Raw genomic sequence first — 26,227 nt, forward strand, 5'->3', positions numbered from 1 at the left:
CTTTGCCTGTTTTTCTACATTAATGGCACAATTGTCCACTAATGGAATTTAAATAGTAGTGATCCAAATCCTTCCATTCATTTAAACTCTTTGGTCTTTGCTGTTCAGAACCAGAAATCTGCAAGTGAGCACCAGCTACCACCTCAGAGTAAAACTTTCCCATTCATTAATGACTTTAGTTTGTACCGGAAAAGAAACATGTTTGCCTATAGGTGGACAGATGTCACACTAGTATATCTACGTAATTATTTATTTCCCCCAAATTTCCTCCTTAATCTTCCCTCTTAATCAGTGTGGTTGCTAAACAACAAAAGCAAAATCCTTTACAAGCTGCTGTAGGCTCCCAGAAAGTCACATCAGTCTCTGATACAGAGATGGCTTCTGTAGGTAAGAGTTCCACAGATCCACAAAGTCTCAAGGAGGACAAAAATGCTTCCTGATGACTCTGCCTATCAAGAACTGCACTTAATTAAATACTGCCATTTCAAACCCTTTTTCTTACCAGATACTTGGGATAGCAAAAAACCCACACATGAACATCAGTTTTATATACAATTCTGTCTCATCAAACAACTCTCCCTTCCTTTTCCCTCTTTCTCAGGAAACAAGGGAAACATTGCATCTTCCTCAAAAAGACTTATGAAAGTATTTTTGAGATTTAAAAGTGATGAGCTTGAAAAATACAAAAGTGAGAACAACTTGAAGTTGCTCCCCTCCACCTTGAGAAAATGTTTATAACTTTACTTATTTCTAAGAATAATGAATTTGCTGAGACCCACCTAGAAGTCAGGAGCGATCATCCATTCCTACCTGTTTCAGAGCTCTCTTTTGGCTCATCTCTCAAAACCCTGCTTTTTTTTCAGCTCTCCTCCCTCTCTACTGGCACTTGCTTGATTCTGTCTTGCAGAACTACTGAAGCAATGAAGATGGCAGGCTATCTGTAATACAAACAACACTATTCAGCATCAAACCACTAGAAATAAACTAGAATGCACCTTATTCTCAGAGGAAACAGTTCAGCAATAAAGACTTCAAGAAGTTGCAGCTGGTTTTACTTAGCAAGTTCCACAATACAGCTCAGTGCTGAAAAAAGCAACTTCTCTCCTTTCCTAACAAATTAGTACCTTTATTAACAAAAGGGTCCCAAGTTGCTTTTGTGCCATCCCAAACCCCTAACAAAAACTTAGGCCCTGAAAGGTAGGGTGAAATTTTCTTATATGCTGAACAGTTAAAGACTCTCACATTTATGTAAAACAGCAGAGAAGTCAGACAACACCACTGCATTGAACTTGGTAAGATGGAAATGAATCACTTGAGTCAAGGACTTGTAGAACAAGGTGTCCAATAGCCAGCTACTGCCTCCTGCTACCTTACAAACATGGGGTAATGCACACTACTACCAGCATGATTCATCCTTGGGTTTTAGGTGGTTTACTGTCAGACAACAAGACCTTTTTCTTTATAGTACACACACAAAAGGTAAAAAGCAAATGAGAAAACAGAATGCTTTTCTTAGAAACTGCCTCATCTAAGGTGCTGGGGACTTAACTTTCCTAGCTCTTTAACAGAATTATAGCACAGCCTATAAATATTTGGCTTTTTAAACATAATATGATCAATATACATAATTTTCACAACTGATTCTACAAATAACATTTACAATAAAACTACTTAACTTCTGAAAATTTAACAAGCTAATCAATGCCCACCAGGATACTGCAGATGAAGCAGTAACAAGCAAGTAAGTACTATTTTTTCCATGAAAATAAGCTGATACTACTACAACCATCAGCCAGGCTACAGCTACATTATTGCGTGACAAAGATACACACATTAACTACAGTTGGTACATTTTTCTCATTTATTCAAAAGCTAGTGGATGACAAAAAGGGTTAAAATGTTTTATACCACCTATTTATTACATGAACAAATACTTAATCCAAAGGGACTCATTTTACAAGCCCCTCTGTCCAAAAACCACACACAAATTAGTTTTTATACACAAATGTTTATTTCTCAAATAAACTTCCCCTTTAAACACAAGGAATGAAATCTAAATCTTCATAAAGATGGATCCAAAACAAAATCCCTCCAGTACATTGTAATCACTGTTTTGTTGGTCACTACTGGCTTTAACTGTTTAACATCAAAAAACAAGGACATATTTAAAAAATCATGCTACTGGATACCTAGCTCTGCCTCTGACCAGCTCTACACTGATCTCCAAAATTTTAAAATTTTACATCATGAAATCCAAAGCATTTAACTGAACAACAGCTGTGCATTAAACACAAACAACTGAACAAGAAGATTATAAGATGTAATCAAGTTCATAACGAATATAGGTGTTCTTTTCATCATTATAGATTCTTGGATAATGTGCTATCAGAGCATCCTGTGATCCAATGTAGATTGAATTATAGATCTTCCAATAAACATCTCTGACTTTTCTGGCAGGGTGAAACAAACCCTAGAAAACAGAAAAGAACAAAATGCAATAAAAGCTTGAAGTCCCAATGTCTTTTGTTGAATTTAATCAAGCATTGGAAAATAAGCATTTAATAAATGGGTAGAATATACAAGCTCCAGGAAAAAACAGTTCTATATAATAACAGTATATACAAACAGTATTTGCAAGAATATACACTGCAAGAGACCTTCCCCCTCCTACTGATATCAGTATCTTCATGCTGAGGTCCCCGCACTGCAGAAGTGTGAAATTTCCTACCTGCAACTTGCTACTAAAATGCTGGCACACCTTCTCTACACTGCCCTGCATTACCTTAATCCTTGCTCCCCACCTGTTAGGTGAGTTTTGATTCCATAGCCAACACAGCCACTGTTACGTGCAATTACACAGAAAAGGAGCCTTCAGATTTTAGCACCACATGCACATTTACAAAAGCTGAACTGCCTAGTGTTGATCTAGCAGTATAAATTTTAATCAAGGCTCTGTTTTATAGTGCTTCACTCTTCTAATCATCTCACTGTTTCTCTTGGCTAATGACAAGTCATGACTATTAATCCTATCCTCTCATTTATTTATCTCACTGGTTACTTGTCATAACCCCTCCCACAGCTAATTTATTCCCCAGTCATTAGTTCAGATCTTCAAAATTTGTGAGATGCTTCCAATTTAGAAATCAAAGTGCCAGGCTATTTTAGTCAACTGAAAATCTAATTACCTGCTCTTTCTACACAAGTTCTGTGATGTGATCACCTATCTCCCTACACCAAACCCTCTGTTTACTGTCTATTTCCATTATTCAAGTCCTTGGCACATAATATTATGTTTAAATAATACTTTGGAGACAAAAAGCCAGTTTTTCCTTTGCTGGAAATCATCCTCAGTTGACTTTTTTGTCTCCTGCAAAGAAGTCCTCCCTGACAACTGCTGTCTCTGCTGCCCCAGCATACACAAGGCCATACCTGTAAACAATACTGCAACATCCTGCAGGGCCCAATAGCGACTCTGAGGCCCTCCAGAGCCCCCATAACTGCCTGGATGACGTGAGGAGAGGTTTCAAACACATTAGGCCACACGTAATTTAACAAGTGATTAAGGGAATCTTCACAGCCGAACCCATAAACACCGAGGGACATATGCTGCACCACAGCACTGGCTGTCTGTCTGTGTACAAGATCCCTGCAAAGAGAACAATGGGCTATTAATAAAATAGACTTAGAAGCAACATGATTGGACAAGCATAGTGTTTATTTTCAGTTACACTTTTCTTGAAAGCACTAACAACATTTTTAAGCTGTACTTACTGACAGCAAGAGGCAGAGTATCAAAAATTAATAAAGTGAAAAAAGATGTGAGTTTTCTGACAAATTACTGCACTCCAATTCCACAGAAGTACTAACAACAGAAATGATCAAAAGCAGTTTTAATGGAAGAAGTCTTGACTCACTGAAGATGCTTTTACAATTTTAATCTTCAGAATTATTAGTAAAATTGGAGCATATATAATCCAAATTGTTTGCAAGTAACAGCTTCCAAATTACGCTGGTCACTTAAAGCCTTCAGCAAACAAGGACAATATGCATATTTGCTATCGTTAACGATCAGGTATATACTTAAATATGACTATGGGTACCTGTACCACAGAAGAAGTGCACTCACCTGTCCATTAAAGCATCTTCAAGCAATGGTGTAACAGCATAAATGTAGTCTTTTCCCATCTCTCCAATGTATTCAAACAGGAAAGAAAGAGATTTTAACACACCATTCTGGACATTCAGTTCTGGAACTCTGTATTCATTCATGAGTGCAGGCAGCACTGTGAAAGGTGAGCATGTTTCAGCCACAATAGCAATTGCTACTGTAGTACATACTCTGTTCTGCCTTTCCTGTACTTTCAAGTTGTTCAGCAGGGTGGCCAATACATCGTGAGGTCTGGAAGAGACAACATGGGCATCCATGTCAATAGATTCAGTGAGGGCTTGGATAAAATTAGTTAAGCTTCAAACAAGTGGTAGAGAAACATGGCTTAGCCCTCATATAAAGTTGAGAGAACTGGGAAACAAACTGAACACTAAAAATGAAACACTAAACTATGGAACAGCTTAAGGATTTCTTTTCACAGCCAATATTTTTTACTTTGCCTAGACTTAGCTTTCTCCCTGCCTTCTGTTCCTCTTGCGAACTCTGGAGGGTAGCAGAGCCTCCCCACTAATACTCTGATCCCAGAGGCAATTACAGACTTGTAAAAAACCATAAGCATTGACAGAAATAGGTTACGTCCTGCACAGAGAACAGTTACAGCGCCCCTGGCTGCTTGCTCTATCTGCATTCAGTCAGTCATCAGTCACTTAAAAGAATATGCATAATGGTGGTAACTGTGCTTCATTCCACAATGTGCTGACTTGCAGTATGACCTTAGTGGAAACAAACCTTTAAAAATCAATAAACTATTGATTTGGCGGGGGGGAGGAGAAAAAAAAAAAAAAAAAAGAGAGAGAAGATAAATTATTTAAAGGACAGTTTATGAAATAATACAAAGAAGGTACTGAATGCAAATCACAGTATCAAAAATTCATGAGACAACAGCTCTCACCCCCAAGTAAGACTCTAACCTTATTAGTCCACAAATTTTGTTCAGAAGCCCAACATCCTACGTTACTGAAGAATACGTGACTGTATTCTTCAAAATGAGTAAAACCAAGTCTGCACATATAAAATGTAGAGAAGCTTGAATATTTCCCACCAGAAAACTAACAATCATCACTATGTTTGGTAACTGCGTGTAGAAGTGGATAAGCATTAAACCAACTTACCCAATAGCTTTTGCAATATAACCAAAAGTGTTCACTGTGGCTCTTCTGATAGCTTTCTTGTGAGCTTTTAGTAACTCAAGCAGTTCAAAGCAGATCCTCATCCATTCTCTTGCAGAAACATACTCTGCACCTCTGAAAGAGAATAAAGTGAGTTACCTCTTCATTCACGAAAGAAGTTTTTAAATAAAGCCACAAACTGCAGCACCTATTCATTTGCTATCAGAGGTAACTGCTTAAGCATTTCCTTTATTAGGTAATTCAACAGTCTAAGTATCTCAAGCTTTATGCACAACTTCAGAAATATCAAGAGATACAACACTAAATACCCTGATGCCGTATCAAAGATTCAACTTGAGCTTTTGCTACAATAATTGCCCACACAGAAGGTTAGATATTTTATCATTACTCAACTTACCTGTCTGCAATACGCCCAACAAGATCAATACAATTTTCCTGTACTTTCTCATGTCTGTTCTTCAAAATAGGTGTCAGCCGTGGCAGCAGGTCTTTGATTGGTGGCGTCATCTTGTGCATACCTATTGAATTCAAAGAGGCACATTTAGTTTTATCATGGTTTTTTATTTTGCTCTTGAACAGCCAAGTAATCAATACAAAAACATACCTATAACATTCACAATAGCCTTAAGCGCTCCAAGTATGCTGCCCAGTACTTCAGGATATTCTTCACCCAGGTACTCATACAAAACAACACCCAAGTGTCCCATCAGTTTTTCCTACAACCAAGTAAAAAGAGTTAGAAGTTAATTTTTCCTTCTCCTCTCATTACTATGACCTGCCAGAGCACATCTGGAAGAGAAGCCCATACCTCTTGACAGGTCTTCATGACAACTGCAGTACGAGAGATCAGGTCAGCGGCCTGCTGCCTGACTTTGGCTGATTTGTTGTTCAAACGCCACAAAACTGTACCACAGATCTGTGGCAAGTAGGGTTTAACTCTTTTGCCTAGAGCATTAACCACTGTGCCAAAACCATTCAGCATCACAGAATCCTGAGGGTAAAAACAACAAAGGAAAATCAGACAACACTACTACATTTTAACTAAACTTGTCATAATCTAGAATTGCTTTTTAAATGCTAACATTCCAGAGATGCCTCTGGATTTCACTGATTAGAGCACTGACATCTAAAAAGGGATTCTAAAAATCTAACTTAGAAGCATACATTTCCATATAACTAACAGTGAGATAGCTTACAATTACAGTGAACCAAATACTCCAACAGCCTTGGCCATACCTCTGTTGTCTGTTCCTGGAAGGCGTACAAAATACCATCAATGAGCTGTTCTTCCAGTTTATGATCAATGTCAGCTGCCCCCAGATTTCCCATGATCTTCTCAATTGTTTCCATGACCATTTTTCTGTACTGCTCAGCCTCATCTTTCAGATCATCCACAATTCTAGAAATAATTTCTGCTGCTCCAACTTTATTTGCCAGCTCCACAGTTGTATCAACCAACTGAAACACAGAAATGTTAAATAAGCAAACATTGTTAAAATCTACTTTCTGCATCTTGAAAACAATTTCCCTAGTCTGAAGAAACACATTAAGCCCACTCTAAAAAAACTGTTTTTACCTTTAGAAACCCACCAGTGTTTTTAAGAACATAAATGAGGTGAAGCACCCCACCTTGCAACTGATGAAGAGTCATTCACAGATGCAAAATGTCGTGACACCTCCTAAGAACCTGAAAATCATCTTAGCTACACAACTTCTAAATTGCTAGTACAAACAAAAATCAAGTTTCAGGACACAGACAAAAGTAAGTACCTAGTCTGAAAGAACATTCTAATTTTCTTCTACTGTAAATAATTTTCCAGCTAAAAAACCACCAAATATACCTGTCTGTAATTTCTTCTGTCCAGTGCCATTCTGTGCTGCCAGAAATGTTTGAAGAAAGGTGGCAAGATTTCTGTTTTAATGTAGTTTGCTTCAACACCATCCGTACCACAGCACTGCTTTACCACCTGACAGGAAATAAAAATCCAACAGTTTTAATTCTGTGTAGGGGTGCGGGGTGGGTGATTTGGGGTGGGTTCTTTTGCTTTTGTTTTAGATTTTTTTTTTGCTTTTTATTTTAAGAAAAGGAAATACATACATATTCAATATCAATGGTAAACTATCATTCTGACATACCTTCAACACAATTTTTTTCATCTCTTCATCAGGAGACTGGAACTCTCTGATAAGAATTAGCATGACTTCTCTGGTGTAGTAGTTTGCATACTCGGCATCCATGAGTGGAATCAGGTAACCAATAGCCTTCAAAAATGCAGCCAAACCCTGTTTAAATGCAAAATATATCTCTAATAAGTTACAGCAGGTACACATCCGTTTCAGTTCACACTAAAGAAAGTGGTTTAGATTTACCTTTCCTCTGTGTTGACGTATACCCTTCCACAAAGGCTTCAGGACAGAATCAAAGGACTCGATACCATAGGGAGTGGCTGCCTCAGCCAAAGCAGCAATGGCCAAAGCACTGATGGTGCGAACTTTCTGCTGCTCATCCACCAGCCCTGCAAGACAGTAGGGTTTAGCACCACTTCTTGTACTCATGTCTTAAGATCAAAATAGCAAAAATAGAGGAGGACTGTAAAAGGGATTAACTTATTTTCAGGAATACTGAACCACTATTCATCTTTAGTCATCTTTCAGAGTAAGCTGAAATGTTTCTCAGTGTCATAGCAACAACAAAACCAGGACCCTACTGTCACTGTGCCTTACTAAGGTATGAAAAATTTTCCAGATAAAAGTGGGTAAAAAAAACTTTGTCTGGGAAAGCAGAACTTACCATGTTCAATAATTTCAACCAAGCTCCGGAGATGAGGCAGGATAGCACAACCCATAAGAATAGCAATCTGCTGTACAATCTTGATGCCAGTGTGCCTGGCCTGCCAGGACTTTTTGCTTTTACAGACAGCTTTCAAGAAGGGCAACAGAGAAGGAATGCCCAGAGCAGAAGCAACAACAGCAAAGGCTCGAGCTGTTGTATTTCTGACATATTCATCCATGTTATCAATATCGGGTCGCATTGTGGAGATCATTGTTGCCAAACCAGCAGCCTGCAGCACAAAACACAAAACACACCAACTGGATTTAAGAACAGCACAGTTAATTGTTCTGCCATGCCCACAAACATGCAGTTATATGTAAGCTAACTCAGTGCTTTAATAAAGGATGGAGTTTTACCTTAGCCAAGTTTGAAATAATTTCTCTGCCTTCCACTCTAGCATAGTAGTCTTCATCAATCAGCAGTGGTTCAATGACGACAAGGATCTGAAAAAGATACAACAAATTAATATTTCCTTTTATTAACACTTTCTATAGTATTTCTAGCCCTACTAGAATCCATGACACAGAGATTATTCCATTAATTCAAACTTAAAGCCTTATGATGATCAGAAAAAAATTAGATCTATTACATTGTTTTTAGTCTCTTAAGGACATGGTCTGAAGACACTACCTAGATCAGCTAAGGTCCTTCCCAAATATGCATATATCATATTTACATCATGCCTCAATACTATAAAGACTACGCTCCAATCACACTACAAAAACTTAAAAGTTTGGCTTCAGAAATATGAAACACAATTATGTTTAAAAAAATTGTATCATCCTCTTCTGATGTGCACAAAAAATGCAGAAAGAGCAAATCAGATGAAATAGGAAACTGCAACAGACCTTGTGTACGTATGGTCGGACCAAGTCATCCAATTTGTACAGAATTCTGTCGATGACTTTGACAAGCAAGTGACGCTCCTGATCTTCGAGTGTTGGTGACATCAGCAGAGGCAGAATCTGATTGAACAACGGCCCTGCTCCGAACTCCCGAGCTTTATCAGTAATTTGCCGCAACGCAGCCTAAACAAAACCAGAAAACCTGCCAGTTAAACTAAGGAAACAACACTGAACAATCATAAACCAGATACTAACCAAGTTACAATGTAACTGACTATATCCACAGGCTTCCAAGTACTTGCCCCAACCACTGCAAAATTATTTCAAGCCATTTTATGCTGATCTGTTTAAGCACAAATGTGTGATGACAAACACTGTGTTGTTAGTGCCCAGGTGTTCAGTTTTTAAGAAGAGCATGCTTCTGAGCTAATACTGGCTCCATCTGGAAAGTAACTTTACAGCATTTGCATCCAGGCAGCTTAGTGCTTGGTCAGTTTAGAGCATTTGCAGAAAAGACTGCTATTATGCTGCCTAATGCTTATGGCCAAAACTTAAGTAAGAGCTACACTAAGTAGCTAATTCAAGTGTAACAAACAAATCCAGAAATTACAAAGGCCTGTAAGCAAAACACGCTATAAGCCCAGTTTCTCATAACTGTTAAAAAAAAAAATTACACAAGCCCTACACCATTTAGTGATTGACATTACTGTCTAAAGTGCAGCAATACTAAATTATACTGAATTACAAAAAGCCACACAGATATAGAAGAGAAAGAAAGTAAGCACTAAACAGGGTGTGCTGTTTTGGCTGGAATAGAGTTGATTTTCTTTACAGTCACTAGTATCAGGCTGCGTTCTGGATTTGTGCCGAAAACAGTCCTGATAACACAGGAATGTTTAGTTACTGCAGAGCAGGGCTTACACAGAGTCAGGGCCTTTTCTGCCTCTCAACCCACCCCACTACTGAGAAGTCTGATTGGCACAAGAAATTGGGAGGGGACCCAGCCAGGACAGCTGGCCCAAACTGCTCAAAGGCATGCTCCACATCATAGGCACCATGCTCAGCATGTAAGCCAGGGGGAACGCTGGCCAAGGATCACTGCTAGGGACTGCCTGGGCATTCCTTGGTTGATAGTGAACAAGTGTTTTCCATCTGCATCACTTGTTTCCTTGGGGTTTGTTTCTTTTTTCTTTTTTGGCCTTTACTATTATTATTATTATTAAATTCTTATCTCAATACACAAGTTTCCTCACATTTGTTCTTCTGATTCTCTCCTTCATCCCACTAGGGTGAGAGGGGGAGAAGCAAACAGCTGTGTGGGGTTTAGTTGCCAGTTGGGGTTAAACCGTAATTGATACCAAACCTTAGGAGATTATCTTCAAGAGAATCCCACAGACCACTGAAGCTAAACTTGAAAACAATCACTAATTTTTGAAAAATGAGATTACATAAACGTATCTGACAACTGATCTTACCTTTCGCATGGGAGGTGTGCCATTCTTTATTTTCAGAAGTAATTTCATTATTTTTCTCTCCTTCTGTTCCTCAGGACTCAGAGTTGATTCATCAACATCAACCTACAAGTAATTCCAGACAAATAAATGGGCATTACTACATAATCAAAAGAAAGCAGCGAAGTTAAATCAGCATGAGTGAAATCTACTTTACCAGCAGCTTGTCAAAGTACTGGATATCATCTGGTTTCAGGAACGGCAGGTTGCCAGATGGCTGGTCATTAACGCTCTTCATAGTGCGGTCCTCTGTCTGCATGTGGAATCCTGTCATACCCCCCAGGGGGGTTGGAGTTGCTGTGAGCTTCCGGGCAGGAGTACGGATGGGCACGTAACCAGCTGGGGGTGGGAGAACCTAAGGAAGGAAGAATAAAATTCATTTTTAATTGCAACAGATATAAAATGAGGAAGCCACTAAATACTAAACATCACTTGAAGTTGTAGCTTTCACTTTATTTGTTTGGGGATTTGTGTATTATGGCATACAACAGATCCCATGTTCACAGCAATACAAACTCACCCTGACCGCTTGTATTTGCACTTATCCTGTACTGACAGCATTTCACAAGAAAGCTCACTCCTGCTTGCAGAATAAATTGTGAAGTCTCCAAGGATTAAAGCAGCACTTCAATAATTGTATCAACATAGTATACTTGCTGTTCCAGGATTTGTGACCCTCTTCCATGTTTGTCTATGTCTGGAGTTGATATTTCTATTAGTCAATACAGAGTACATTTCTGGCCTTGGCAGGCATTTCCAACACTGAGAAGCACAATAGTGATTTGCCTGTGAGATCACCTTTAGACCTCCCCTTTCTAAGGGATTTACAATAAATCAGTAACCAAGTCAAACAAGTGTGTACAATCAATAATCAATACTTACTGTGAAACCTTCTACTTCTGGGGGGGGGGAAAAAAAAATCAATAATCCCTGGTAAGAAAAATACTTCATCATGGTCTGCTGTATTGTAATCCAGATGAATTACCTTATATCCTTCTGGAAACATAGCATCCAACTCCTCATCAGAAAGTGGTCTGTTTCTCTCATCAATTTCCCTCTCCCATCGCCAAGCTTGCAGCTGTTCAGGAGTCATGCTCATGATGTGACCTATATTCAAATTAAAAAAAAAAAAAGCATTTAAAAAAATCCTTTGTATACAGAAGCAGATGACTTGTTTACTTAACTTTTAAGTACTCTCCTGAGTCAAAGTTCCCATAGCAGTTGAATTCCATAGCCAATAACATATCAAACTTTTACAGAGCGTTTTATCAATTTTTTTACCAACTACACTGAACAGCAGCAGACATGTAACCTTAGTCTCAATTCCCCTCCAAAACTGAGTTGCTGTGGACATTACCACAAAAATAGTAACTGAGCATACACTGACTGCTTTCATACACGCAGGAGAGCATGCTGGGCCAAAGTCTGTTTCAAAACACAGCACAAAAGAAATACTTCATTCCCAACAAAACAAAGTGAAGCCTTAGGCAAGGGACTGAGCTTACCTGGTGTAGGAGTTGCCATGTTCATAGCTGGTGTACCGATGGGTGTTTTGCCAGGTGTCAGAACAGGAGTGCTGCCACCCATCTGGCTCGCAGGCGTTTCATCCCAGCGTGATTTCCTTTTGCTTGCTCCTGGGGTTGGTGTCTCACCTATGGAGTCACCACCTCTATCTGTACGAGGTGTCTCAGCCCATCCACTGCCATGGCCCGGAGTATCTAAGGAAAAACAAACCCAATTTTCTCAGAAAGCTGAACAGTATATACTCCAACTATATTATCAACATTCAAATCTGTTTTCAGTATCAAATTAACAAACAGTATGCAAAAGGTAAAGAGTACTTTGGTGAACATTGAAAAAACACAGGCATTACACTAAAAATATCCAATAGAAAACTTTGTTTTATGAAAAAGTGTCATCTTCCTGCTGAACCTTAGCATAAAAAGGTAAGATTCTAAAAAAAAAAAAAAAAAAAGAAAGTACTCAGATATTCTAGGAATTGAACGAAGTACTCCACGTACTCCCTTGATAAAAGCACTAGGTAACAAGTGTTTCACCATTCTCTGACACAAGAGCCAAATTCAAATTAGGCAGATGAGAAAATGCTTCCAAAATTTGTTTTAATGACAACCTCTACAAAAAACCAAAACCATTCCAAAACAACACACACAAACATATTATGAAAGGTAATACAACATGTGCTCCTTTACTGTGTCCTTTGCACATTAAAATCCTAACTTGCAGCAGTCATTAGATATGACAAAACTTTGATTCGATTTGTGAGCCGAGATGGTTTCACGGATGCCAGTTAAGCACAGGCAGAACCCAAAGCTACACTCAGACAAGAACAACTCCCCACATCAACCACTAGATGTCAGAATAGAATTACGTCTTGCCTGGCTTCTGAACTCACTGTTTACTCAAAGTGAAAAAAACCCAGTACAATCAACCATTCGAAACTTATTAAGCACCTCCCAGTTAGCCAGCAATACCTCTTTCTGTTTTGGGTGTTTCATCCCACCGATTTTTCCGTGCACTGGAAGTGGCGCCTCCGTGGCCTGGTGTTGCGTGACCGGGCGTGTCCCGGCCGGGTGTTGCAGCTCCTGCTGGGGTATGACTGGGAGTCGGATCCCAGATTTTTGAACCTGGGGTGGCACCTGGAGTTTCGCTGCCCTTTGCACGGCCTGGAGTTTCATCCCATCGCAGAGATGGGGTGTGTCCAGGAGTCTATACAAGACAAAACCGAAAGGATCAGTATCTCATACTCTACAGTAAAAGACTGCTAGTTGTTCTCAAGTACAGTAAGAAACTTCTGACGCTCAAGAGGATTAGCACTAATAAAGTCTTCTGTAGACAGCTGATGAGCACTAGGTCATTACCTCTGCTTGATCCCAACTGGACAATTTTTTAGGTGTAGCACCAGGAGTCTGATCAGCTGTCTGATCCCAACGCCGTTTGCGTTTTGAAGGTGGCTGAGAAGCGGCTCCATTGACGACTTTAAGCTCTCCAGCTTTAGCTTTTTCAGCTAGTTGTTGCCTAATTTCCCTCTGTTCAAGAGCACAAAAAAAAACACCATAAGAACTCTTCAGATTATACTTTTTAAAAGAGCTTTTTCAGGATTATCATATCTTTTTATGGGTTTTTTTGAGGTTTTGTTCAAATAACCTGCAATCAGCTACTGCTTTCATTTGAAGGCCACTCTTTTTTCAAATTCTTCTACATTGACAGAGCAGCTGTGTTTGAGGGGCTGTTTTTAAACTGATTTTCCAATACAAGCCATTCTTGCAGCAAATACAAACACAGAGAATTTTTAAAGCTATCAGTTTCTGTCACCTATAGGTATAGGCCTTAAGGCCATTACCATTCTGCTTCAAACAAGTGCCACTTCAGTAAATTAAAGGTGGATGACTTAGAAAATATGTCCACACGAGGTACATCCCATGACACAAAAAAAGCCCTGAGATTCTTATTTAAAATCCTGAGACGATATTGCTAAAACAGCACACTAACCCAGACTGTTTTGCACTCATCAATGGATGCATAAGCAGTAAGACTGTCAAAATTATGAACTAGTTCCTCAATTAAGGTAAGACAAATCAATGTTAGAAGTCACTGGAACTACAAGGTCTTGCTCCAATTAACAAGATGGTACTGTAGGTATTACACAAGAAATCTGTTTATATTACCAATATCTTTTTACCTATTAAAATGAATTTTAAAGCACGCTTTTGGTTTTTCTCTTTTTTTTCTCTCTAATATTTAAAAGCAAATGCCCATCTTATACCAGATATTAGTACTGCAACATCTGCTGTAGGTACATCACCAAAAGCCTTTTAAAACCTCACTGGCTTCCCTGTACACAGAGCTCACAAAAACAAACATCTGACACTGAGTAATTCTCAGTCACTGTTAGATTTTGTCTGTCCTCTGAAAGAACAAAAACAAACAAGAGAAAGTCCAAGTACTACAAAAAAAAAAATCCAGATTAAAATATATTGAGACTATTTTTCCCTGCATTGCTTAGGTATTACATAGAACAGATGTTTTTTAGAACTTTCATTTTTAAACTCTACTGATTTTCAACATATGAAGAACATGATTTTCCAAAGAAATGGGCTTTTAAGTCAAGACAAAGTCAACAGAATTTATGTTCCCACTTTCCTAACATGCTTTCAAAGGCTGTAACATGAAACTCAGTCCAAGTGGAAAACCCTTCCCTCCACGCACCTCTTCTTTTGTTAAATGCTGTTCACGCATAACATCCATGTATGTTCTGGCATTCATTTTAGGGTCTGGAGTCTTCCCTCCTGCAGAAGAGAACAGCAACAGGAATGGAGCACAATGAGTACAGGATAAGCAGAAACTATGGACTTCTACTGTCCTGCTCTAGCATTATATTATTCCATGATCATTTAATTTTACTTTTTGATCGAAAATTTTTAAAATTACATGTATCTTACGTTTATTCAGTTTGCTGATCAATTTAACCTGTTTGAACACAAACATAACTACTGCAGTTTCAAACAAATATTTTAAAGCCGATAAAAATGATAAAATGACAACACAGTTAAGAGTCTTCAGAAGTGATGGGTTCCTGGGTTGCTAATCCGGAATACGTACACTTTCGTGCCTTTGTCTCCATCAGCAGTTCTGACTTCAAGCAGCAGAATAGAAGCCTAGAAAATTATCTCTTTACCATTAGTAACACTTTGGAAAGATATTTATAATCAAAACATTACCTTGTGTAAGCTGTTAAATCCTACTTGTTATCTGACTATAAATAACTATTGCATACCTAAGTAATGTTTAAATTGTTTTATCATAAAGACCCATTTATAAGTTTGACAAATCTGGACATGTCTCACAGACCTTCTAGTGTCATATTGTAACAGGGCTTCATTAAAAATAAAACAAAATAAAAAACCCCAAAATACTGTTTGATGACACTTTCCCCCTCTTTTCTTCTCAAGGTACACTTGTGATTGGGAGCTGAATGCAATACAGTACATACACCACCACAACAATACTCACAGGTAATGGGTTTTGTACACCATATGTTGTTTTATGCTCTGTATCTTGCATTAATTAAATTTTTAAATACTTTAAAAGAAGCCCAACTTTATAGAAATGAGACTTGTCAAGAAAAACACTTTTCTTTAAGAAAAATGTGCAGATTTGCTATACGAGTGGTATAGCTATTATACTTCAGGGAAAAAAATAAACTTCTTAAACATTTCTATGCTGAAGATCACTGCCCAATTGGCTGTGTCTTTCTGACACTAGCTTTGATAGAACTTTCCTTTGGAATACTTTTTCACCATAATCTACACAGGATGTGTTGAACTGCACCCTTAAGAATGCAGACAGGACTGGCATATAGCAGTACTGCTGTAGGAAAGAAATTAAGGACAGTTAGTATGGGCCTGTGAATTCTGACAATACATGTTTATATCAATTACAATTAAGCAAGTAAAATAATTAATATCCCTATTAATTCATGCAGGCTGAAATTCTCATTTGTAAAACCTGCAAAAATAGCTACTAATTTTAAGCCAACAGGCACCTTATTGCCACATGTGAAACTCACTCACCTGAAGAAAATTTCTGTCAGACCCACTAACACCCCTTCTCCTGACTTTCATTCTAAAATTATCAGAACAGACTTGAACTATTAATAGTATCAAAGTCTTATATATGCTTGTTTCTTTTAGCTATACCACCTAAAATTTACATAGGATGGTAAGAATTAGGTGCTCTACTAGCATTTCAAAAGCAGTAACCCTGTAAATCTATAACTTGGAATGAAAATTATCAAGGTACTGAATGAATCTGAGCACTCAATACACAAGTTGTTCAAAGTATAACGCACAACCCAAAACGAAATGAAAATAGAAACCTTTAACCCTTTGTGTTTCTATGGCAATGGCTCATTGACAATTTTCTTGTCCTTCTACCTGGAAAGAAAACTCGTATTATAAAGATGAAGAATATGGCATCTAAATTTTCAACCAAATCTCTATGAAAAGGGGATGTTTAAAACAAAACTAAGTTTATAAGCATGCCAACAGAAATCAAAGGGCTAAAGACAATTAAAGACAAAAATTTCATAAAGGGTATAGAAAAGCCAAGATAAATTACCATCTGCAAAAGGATCAAGACGCTCAGGGGAAATTATCATCATCCGCCTGTGCTTTTTGTACTCATCTTCCCGATCTGCAATCTTTTGAGGACGGTGTTCTGCAAAAGGATCATACTAAAAACCAAGAAAGCCTGTTAGTCACATATTTATGAAGACCAATACAGAAAGTGTCTGATACTGTATTCATTTTCAGTATTATTAAAAAAGACCTAAATTATATTTTGCCTCAACTATGCAGGAACATCAAAACACTATACCAACTTAAATTTTATTTCTGTAACTAGAACTTTCATTTTTTTTTAACACAGAACTTATGAAATCACTTCTGCAAAAATTTGCTATTTTAAGAATTTATTCACTTGTTACCAAAGCATTTCATGCTGTTGACCTTTCCCATTCTTTTTGCAGGGTGACTTAGCTCTACCTCTTGTGCTTTTAAATTTTACAGAAAAATACTCCAGGCGCATAAAACTTAAGTGATTACATTTTCCTTAAAAACCGGAAGTATAAAGGACATGAAGTTTCCCAGTTATTTTAATTTAATGAAGTATCTGACTTCAGTAAAAGAAGAATTCAATAGTTTAGTTTCTACATTCATGTTGGCTTTAACATGCACAAGTGCCAATCTTTAGCACCCTGTGGAATTCCAAACTAAAGCAGTAACAAGCTTAATTTAATTAAAGCAAAATTTAATTAATATACATCTCATATTTCCAGAAAACAAGACCTGTTATTGATTAACACTTCTTTTCCCCCATGCCTACAACAGTATTTTACTGTGCCTTCAATTAAGATGTACCTGTTCAGTAGACTGTGGTATGTCATTAAGCAATGCCACTGGAGCATGGTACCCTGGCTTCTTCTGGCCGAGCAAACTTGTGGAAGGGTAGTCATCATCATCCTGTCAGTAAAGACATGGTGAATTTGTGATGCTCATATTGTATTTAGATAAACTAACACCAAATGTACATGCTGTGGTCACAGAAAAGATGAAAATGGACAAGTAGAGCAGTTAATTCCAAGTTTTCACAAGCTTTCTCATATAGGTCTTATTATTCCCAAACTGCTGACTCAGATAAACCTGCTCATATCACTAAGCAGGCTCAAGTAGTCTTCAATATGCTACATTTAATCAAGTATGCTATCTACACTAATTAGACAAGAAGTCTGTATTTCATATGAGCCCTACCATTACAGTTCCCACGTTGGCATGTGAGAACTGGTGAGAGATACTCAAACTATTTTTCTTAGAAGTCATATACATATACGGAACAAGACTTAATAGCCCTATAAAAAAGCTTCAGAAACAGTGAAAAATTGAGAGATAGAATTCATGTTATTTTAGCTGTACTTACTCACAACAGTAATACAAGCACTTGCTTTTGTTACTTCTTCATATTAAAGTCAGTTTCTATTCAATTATTTACAGCAACCCAAAAGAAAAACTGCTCATAAAACTATGAATTTTTTTCAGTGAGCCACAGAGTGATGGAAATTTTTAATTAAGGCATCCTTAGAAGTCTATAGATGACACAAGTACATCACTAAAAAAACACTCCATGTATTAATTAGTACTAAACAATCTTCCTCATTCCTAGAAATGAAATTCTCTCGGTGTAAGATATATTTATGTATTTATTATTTGAACTATAGCCTACGAATTTATGATTTGAACTGCAGACTCTGACTGCTCCTGCAACTGAAAATATGATCAAATGTTTAACAATAGAAATTAACATATCTTACAAGCAGGATACATAAGGAGAACACAGTATCATGAGAAAGCCAATTCTTAAAAATAGCTCTGAAATTTGAACCAGAAATCTTAAAACAGTTTGTTGGCTGAAGTTTTATTAGATTTTTTTACCGTCATTTGTAATCCTGGCAGCAATAACAGAACAAAGTTAATTATTCCAGTCAAGGCTAACACTGAGTACCAGGCCACAACTTTTTGCCTTCTGCTTGGGCCTACAAGGCTCTCAAAGCACAACTCATGAAGTACAAAGCCAGACTTGGAACTGCAGCCCTGCCAAGAAGGAGTTCGGGGAGCTGGTGGAGGAGAGGCTGGACATGACCCAGCAATGGGCACTCACAGCCCAGAAAACCAAACGTGTCCTGGGCTGCATCCAAAGCCCTGTGGGCAGCAGGGCAAGGCAGGGGATTCTGCCCGTCTGCTCTGCAATCCCACCTGGCACACTGCATCCAGCTCTGGGGGCCCCAGCACAGGAAGGACAGGGACCTGGTGGAGTGCATCCAGAGGAGGCCACCAAGATTATTAGAGGAATGGAGAATCTCTCCTTTGAGGGAAGGCTGAGAGTTGGGTTTGTTCAGCCTGGAGAAGAGAGGGCTTTGGGGCGACCTAACTGAGGTCTTCCAGTAGCTGAAAGGAGCCTACAAGAAAGCTGGAGGGGGACTTTTTCCACCAGCATGTGGTCACAGCACTTGGGGGAATGGCTCCTAACTGAAAGAGAGTAGGTCTAGAGTGGATATTAGGAAAATAATTATTTTCTGTGAGGGTGGTGAGGCACTGGCACAGGTTGCTCAGAGAAGCTGTGGATGCCCCATCCCTGGAAGCATTCCAGGCCAGGTTGGATGTTGCTCTGAGCAACCTGGTCTAGTGAAAGGTGTCCCTGCCCAAGGCAGGGGGGTTGGAACAAGATGATCTTTATGGCCCCTCCAACTCAAACTATTTTATGATTATAAGCTTCCCAGGTAAGATATATTTGGTCCAATATGGCTTTAATAACAACTGTTTTTACTTCAAGCAACTGCAACTAAAAATTTCTCAAAATCAATTCTGAAATACTTATATTGCATGCCATAAACAAACAAAACACGTAAAATCACTTACATCTTCCAATTCGGTTGCTGCAATAGAAGTGACATATCCAGCAAATCTGCTGTCGCTGCCACCATAAATTTCTTGATCATAATATCCTGTGGAATCAAGGCCTACTCCTTGTGCTTCATCGAGAGCAGGCTTTTTTCCTTGAATTTCTCGAATTTGTGCTTCGATATCTAGGGTAAAGCCACACACACAAAGAAGTCTTGTTACACATACATACAAGATGTAATACTCATGTTACTATGTACAGCAAACCAAGTTTTTATTCCCAACCTAAGATTACCACTAAAGTAATAAACATGTATGACACATAAAACTATAAAATCATCATTCATAAGCTGGTATTCATAAACAGCTTTTCCTCAATGATCCAGCACAGACTACATAAATTGTATGGCCCAAAGCAAACTATTTAACTCAGTGTTACCATATCTCATCTTCCGACAGAGGTAGCAGAGAAGGTAATTTACACCACAGCAATATTTCTCAACACTACACTAACAAAACCTTTTCACAACAAATGTAATCCTCTCATTAAAAAAAGCCTTTCACAATGTTATCACCAATTTTGCTAATTTAAACAACTCTCTTCAAAAGAACTACTGCACAAGTTCTCAAAACAGATTTAATAAAAGAGAAATTGTAAAGCTGTGCTATCTTTTAATAAGTAAATAAAAAACCCAACCCTAATATGCCACTGGGTAACAAGTTAATGAAAACTCCCAAAACTTAGGACCAGTTTCTTTTCACTTTGGCAGCTCAAATGTTATTTACCCATCATTATTCCTGCCTGCACCACCATCTTTGAAGACTTTACTATTCTTCTGGATAACAAACACCCTTCAAACAAGACAAATGGGAGCTTTGTCATTCTTGTAGTGTGTCAGGATCTGACTCTAATCAGCTCTGGTGGCCATCTTTGACCGTAGAAATGTGGTACTTTCAGAAAGAACATTAACTTCTTAGTCCAAAAAACAAGGAACAAAATTAAACCATGCCTTCCTCCCATCCGTTGTAATGCAACGAGAAAATAAATTGCAGTAATCCAACTACCTTCAGCAAATGTAACTGTAGGTATACTGAGGCACAGCTAACTGTAAAAATTATTTCTGTTTTCATGCAAATTTTGAGCTAATAGATATGGAAAGACAATTATCCATACAATGTAAATTTCACTAGATCAAACAATTACTTTAATGGCCAAGAAGACACCCAAGAGTTGCATTTCATGGCTGCAAAGAATACAAAGGATCATGCTTGAGAGGAAGAACTGGATTACAAAGTCTCAAAAGACCCTTTCATCATCAGTAATTCTGTGATTCACCCTCTCCCACTTGAAGTGGTACTGCCTGCTACATTAACTTAAAGGAAATTTGTCAATTTACAAAAAAGCTACAGGAAATGTTGTTCACAAATAATCTTGAATCCTGGCTATTCAATAGTTGTTTACTACTGTTGCTCACTTCTCTTTTCAGGATGAATAGATTTGACACGTTTTTCCCACCAAGTCATCTTGCAAAAGACACTATACAGTGTTATGCAACACCTGCTAGGAAACCTGACAAAAAATAAGAATACTTTTTTTATAAAGCTAAGATTATTACTAATGCAAATTATTGGATCAGAATGGCTTAGTTTAAAAGTTTCAACTGTCAACACTGCAAGCTTCAACCTTAACGTCACAGCTGGGTCCTTTTCTTATCACAGACTGCCACTAACCAAAAAAAAGAAACCCAACAAACAACAACAACCAACCACAAACCCACTGTAAGCCAAATTATGCCTCTGGTACAAAGGTGTTTTCTAGGGAGGCAATTCAACACAGTTTTACCTGACAAATCTCTGCCCCATAGCTATGAGTGAGAACAGCAGGACTAAGTGTTCACTTAGTCAGAAAGAAACACTGACTTCATGTGAAGCACCGTATTCACTGGCAGCAATTCCTGCACTGCTTTAGCAAGGAAAACCAGCAGAAATGTATTTCTGAACTCAGCCAGAGTCCCACACACAGAAGATATACCCTAAATGCTGATAAGGAGAATCTTGCTCCAGCCACATCAAACTTCTGCAGCTTTCTAGAGCAGAGTAACCTGGACAGTCACATCTGTGTTACAGAAACTCGTGATGCCTTAAGTTCATGAGAAGCTGAAACCTCACAAAAGCCTTATACTGCTGACCATGAGCACCTCCTGAATCCTGCCTGTGGGTACATCCTGTTCCCTCTAAAATTCTGCACAGCCCAGGGGATTGCTGTAAGTCCAGAACTTGGGACACATTGTTCTCCAATGTGTTAGTTCCGGGAGAAGCAGTAGGAAGAAATTACCGCCAAATTAGGGATCTTTCTCTTGCCCACAGAGGTCTCTGCCTTCAGAGGTGCTTACAGTGTCCTCCTCTTAAGATATTCCACTTTTGTGGAATCATCCTATGGCATGGCTATGGAGCCAGTGCAACTCAAGTATCTTCTCCACATATTTTTTTGTTATTTCTGTTTCCTCCAGAGAGCAGACGAAGCTCCTGATCCCTTTTCCAGCCTGGTGCATTGCAGTACTGGAGTGGAAGGGAACACCTGAAGCTTCCATCTCTACCAAGGACAACACTACCAGCACTGGGTCGGTGCTTTTAGAGTACACCACCACCATTTCCTTTATTTCCAAAGAGCAGTTACAGGAACAACAAACACCCTGCCTCTTCAGTAGGACACAAGGGCTGACTGAACATCCATAGTTGTAACCAACTTCAACATGAAACAAAGCCTACAGATCTTGCCTACAGGATCATCCTGCCTTTCCATCACCTGTTCACTGAATCAACCTGACCTACAGCTCGAACACATAACACACTAGGCAAGCACCCTGCCCTGCATGATGGGCCACAAAGATTTGCTTGTGCATGGCCTCCCACCTTTACTATCACCAAGAGAGTTAAGTAAAACAGTTGTGGGATTTCTGCAGTAAAAGTATTAATGCAAAAATATTTTCCTGTTGATAGTTCTTACCAACACTTAACATACTAAGGCCTTGTCCTCTATTTTTAAAACAGCTATACTTAATGAAGAGGGTAGAGGTCTCATTTATTGTCGGCCTTCTCCTTTAAATTACAGGGATTACATCTGTTGGCAGGGTAAGAAGCATTCTCATTTTCCTACAGCAAAACCTGCTGGGTTATCTATACCAAAAAACAAAGTCTGCATAGGGTCAACAAACCTTACTGATGGCCACCCTAATTTTCAACTAATGCCACACAGCCTCCAGGTGCCAGTTTAAATGAAGCACTCTAGAGAGAACACCCATCTGACATGAACAAAACCCCCTGAACCAGGAGGCCTGTAGTCACAGGCAGCCTGGCTGCCAGTTCGGAAAGCATTGCATATTTAGATGGAAAATGCTATTTTAACATTCAACATGTGTTTATCTTCCTTGAGTTAACTGGCACTTTCTTGAAAAAGCTCACACCGTATTTAATAAAGCTCTGTAATAAAAAGCAAATTAAGAAAAGAGTAGTCACAAAGCTTAAAGATACATTGTGCAGAGCAAACTACCTGTTTAATGACTTAGTCAAGCAGGACGTAACAGAAGCTTCATTCACAAAGAGAGAAACAGGAGAGGGAGTGGGACATAGGGAAAAAGAAGAGGAGGAATATAATATTCTACTGATAATTCCTTTTCTGTATTTTACTCTATTATTTATATATTTTGGGATTTTAGAAGAAGTAACTTTAACGTGCAGTTGATTTGAAACATACCATAAATGCTGAATTATTAGTCAACACATGCAAATTCGAAGCCTCTGAACATCCAGCTCACAGACGAGCTTTCTCAAAGTATCTGCTCCGTTACCACACATGTAGTTCTACTCTCAACATTAAAAAAAGAAGCCCCTGTGCTGGAGAGGTATTTTACAGAGTAAACAGGTTCTGTGTTTTCATGTCTTATCATATTTTTGCACATTTAGCTTGCCCTTGTGTGGATTATTTTTACCTCCTTTAGCACTTTTACACATATTAAGTCAATTATGTTTGAAGATCTCTGTTCTTTTCTGAGCAAGAAAAGAAATTTAAATTAAAAACGACCTTCAACAGCATTGAAAGGTGAAGCACTTATTGAAGTTTTCTAAGCTGACACTTAAAACTTTACTTTTCAGCCTCCAACAGACTTCCCATTTAACTGTAGTTCCCTGTAGCTGACACAACCTCGAACTGTTTTGATGCTTCTTTCAAGTTGTGTATTGAACACATCAATCAGTAAGTATTTAACAAACAGTACAAATATATCAAAAATATTTCAAGATGATTTAGTAACAAACAACTCAATTTGAAAGATTAGTGAGGAACTGAAAAAAGATAGGATAGAACTTGGAAGCAAAATAATCAAGCTGCTTAGCTAATGCCTCCATGCTGGGAAAGACCCTTACATGATCATGCCCTGTCATACACATTTTTACTTAACTACCCTCCCCCTTAAAACCTGTTCTGATACAACACTAATCAAAACACATCCAACTGGAAGCATGTCAGTGTTTTCACTGAAGTCAGTGCATCATCATTTCCTGCAATAAATAAGCAATTTCAGCTTGGGGGGAAAAAAAAAAAACAACAAAACAAACCTCGACAATTCTACTATTTTAGTACAAAAATCTCTTTAGATAGTAGAAAAGGCAGAGCACTGTGATGGGTAATACTCACTTGGGTAGTATCTCACACAACCCTTATGCATGTCACAGCATACAAACAAAGCACAGGACAACTTCTGTAATAATATAAAAATACCCTAGAATTCTTAAAAAAAACCCCCTTCAAACTAAGTTTTAAAAAAAAGTAAGGAAAACAGTTTAAGCTTTTCTTCATCCCTAAGGTCAGATGAGGTCTGCAATGTTAAAGACTACATTAACCCCACTTCCACGGGAGATGATGGCTCTCCATCTGAAAAGCTTTTTCAGTGCAAAATGGAAAAAAAAAAAAAAAAAAATCCTAAAAGACAATTAATACCTGGGTGCCCTGCCTACCTCACAGTGCACAACCACCATCCAGAGGTAGTTTTCAATTAGTGAATTACGGATATAAATTAAGACAAAACACAGCAGATCACCTATCGTACACAGAAACACAAGTGAAAAACCCCAAAGCAAAAACACAGAAGCAGTGTAATTTTACAAATTATTCTCCGTTGCCTGAAGATACTTAAGCGCAGGGCAAGCCGCAGTCAATGCCCACAAAGACAGCTTTGATTCACACTGAGAAGAGCTGGAAGCAGCAGTGCACACAGGCACACGGCACCTTCGAGAAGAACACACCACCTGAGAAAGCCCTCACTCGGTAAATCGCTCAGAAAGCCGCTTTGCTACGTAGACATTCGGCCGGCAGGAAGTTGTGTAAAATGGCAGCTCAAATGCTCCAGACCTCACGCTCTTTCCACTCCTTCGGGGCACTTTTCTCAGCAAGCACCGCGGCGGCTCAGTATCAGCTCGGCCGCGCCGGCTTCCAGCGGGCAGCACCCGTCCTCCCGCCCTCTCCGCCCCCCCGTTTACCGAGGCCGAAGGGCTCGGGCAGGGGAATAAGCGTGCGCTGCCGCCACTTCTGATGCGAAACTCGCGTCAGCACCGCGGCGTTTCCACCGAGCACCGGCCGCGGCCCGCTGGGCGGAAGGAGGCCGGGGGCGGGGAGCTCAGAGACCGCGCTCCCCCGCACGGGCCTGGCCGCCGCTCCGTCCCACACCAGCACAGCGAGAGCTCCCCCTCATGCCCGTCCCCCGCCCGAGCCGGACACGGCGCTGACGAGCGCAGCCGCCATTACACACAGGCCCGGCCCGCCCGGCCCCCGCCCGACGAGCCGCGCCTGACGCTGCCGGGAGCCAGGGAGAAGCACAAGCAGCGGGAAATATCCGAGTGCGGCCCCAGCGGGAGCGGACACGCGGCCTTCCGTGGTATTTTTACCTTCGTGGGTCTTGGCGATCTTCGCCATTTTGTGCAGCGCCAACGACGCCGAGGCGGAACTGGCGCGCCCCGCCGCTTCCGCCACACGGGGTCGCCAGAGCCAGCAGCGCGCAGGCGCGGCCACCGTCCCACGGGCCAGGGGCCAGGCCCCGCCCACCGCCTGATGGACGGCACGCCCAGCCAATGGCCGCGCGGGAGCGGCGGGGGCGCGCGCTGAGCCCAGCCCGCCGTGAGGGCACTTCCGGTGAGGGCACTTCCGGTGAGGGCACTTCCGGTGAGGGCACTTCCGGTGAGGGCACTGCCGGTGAGGGCGGTGGGCGGGGAAGCGCCAAAGATGGCTCTGATTGCTGAAAACTTCCTCCCCACAGACAGTGGGCTCTTCCTGGGGGCTGGCCGCACTGGCATTTGGGTTCCCTGCTCTGTTTCCCAAAGTGCTTGACCTGTGTTTCATCTGGTCAGGGTAACTGGCCCAGTGCCAACAGGCGGACTGCTAGCTACCAGAATAAAGTACATACATGCTTTTTGCCACAAAATGGGGGCTTAACCGGATTAAAGCCCTTCAGGCAGGTCAAGTCTGTTCAGTATTTTAGTAAGGGCTCGAAAGAGGGAAGGGCAGATGTGTTTACAAAATTGGCGGATGACACCAAACTGGCCAAAACCGATGGCAGGTGGAAGAAGGAACTGAGAATCATCTTACATTGATTCATACATGAAATAATCTAAGATCAAGGAGGAAAGCTTTAGCAACAAAAAGCGGAAGTTATTACATATTGGAATTTTAAGTCACTATATGAATTCAAAGTGGCAAAACCAGTCAAAAACTGATGA

At 39.7% G+C, this 26,227-nt stretch overlaps 1 protein-coding gene across 3 annotated transcripts; it reads right to left on the reverse strand.

The window, feature by feature from the left end:
* Positions 1-1,847: 1,847 nt before the first annotated feature.
* On the reverse strand, positions 1,848-25,503 carry SF3B1 (splicing factor 3b subunit 1). 3 transcript variants are annotated; one of them, XM_048309282.1, is made up of 25 exons: positions 25,400-25,501; positions 19,478-19,644; positions 17,426-17,527; positions 16,626-16,740; positions 14,715-14,794; positions 13,367-13,534; positions 12,980-13,214; positions 11,993-12,205; positions 11,473-11,594; positions 10,645-10,842; positions 10,452-10,553; positions 8,980-9,159; positions 8,488-8,574; positions 8,090-8,360; positions 7,669-7,814; positions 7,435-7,581; positions 7,140-7,265; positions 6,535-6,756; positions 6,107-6,289; positions 5,903-6,014; positions 5,696-5,816; positions 5,281-5,412; positions 4,127-4,399; positions 3,430-3,646; positions 1,848-2,470 (listed from the first exon to the last, which is right to left on the reverse strand). In XM_048309282.1, the coding sequence occupies exons 1-25, from the start codon at positions 25,425-25,427 to the stop codon at positions 2,312-2,314; spliced, it is 3,906 nt and encodes a 1,301-aa protein (XP_048165239.1). In that variant the 5' UTR covers positions 25,428-25,501; the 3' UTR covers positions 1,848-2,311. The 3 variants fall into 3 exon arrangements, with proteins under 3 accessions (XP_048165239.1, XP_048165240.1, XP_048165241.1); XM_048309283.1 differs by lacking the exons at positions 16,626-16,740; positions 17,426-17,527; positions 19,478-19,644; positions 25,400-25,501 and adding an exon at positions 15,108-16,570; XM_048309284.1 differs by lacking the exons at positions 1,848-2,470; positions 3,430-3,646; positions 4,127-4,399; ... (15 more) ...; positions 12,980-13,214; positions 13,367-13,534 and adding an exon at positions 15,108-15,163 and having other exon boundaries at positions 14,714-14,794; positions 25,400-25,503.
* Between the last annotated feature and the right edge of the window lie 724 nt (positions 25,504-26,227).

Source organism: Corvus hawaiiensis, chromosome 7, assembly GCF_020740725.1.
Source record: "Corvus hawaiiensis isolate bCorHaw1 chromosome 7, bCorHaw1.pri.cur, whole genome shotgun sequence".
Classification (NCBI taxonomy): Eukaryota; Metazoa; Chordata; class Aves; order Passeriformes; family Corvidae; genus Corvus; species Corvus hawaiiensis.

Bases quoted from the DNA above. Each gene is read 5' to 3' on its own strand.
- SF3B1 (XM_048309282.1), bottom strand. From the start codon at position 25,427: ATGGCGAAGATCGCCAAGACCCACGAAG. The intron at 3,647-4,126 runs GTGAGTGCACTT...TTCTCTTTGCAG, and splicing joins GAAGATGCTTTAATGGACAG to GGATCTTGTACACAGACAGA. The intron at 2,471-3,429 runs GTATGGCCTTGT...TCTGTTTTCTAG, and splicing joins TGTTGCAGTATTGTTTACAG to GGTTTGTTTCACCCTGCCAG.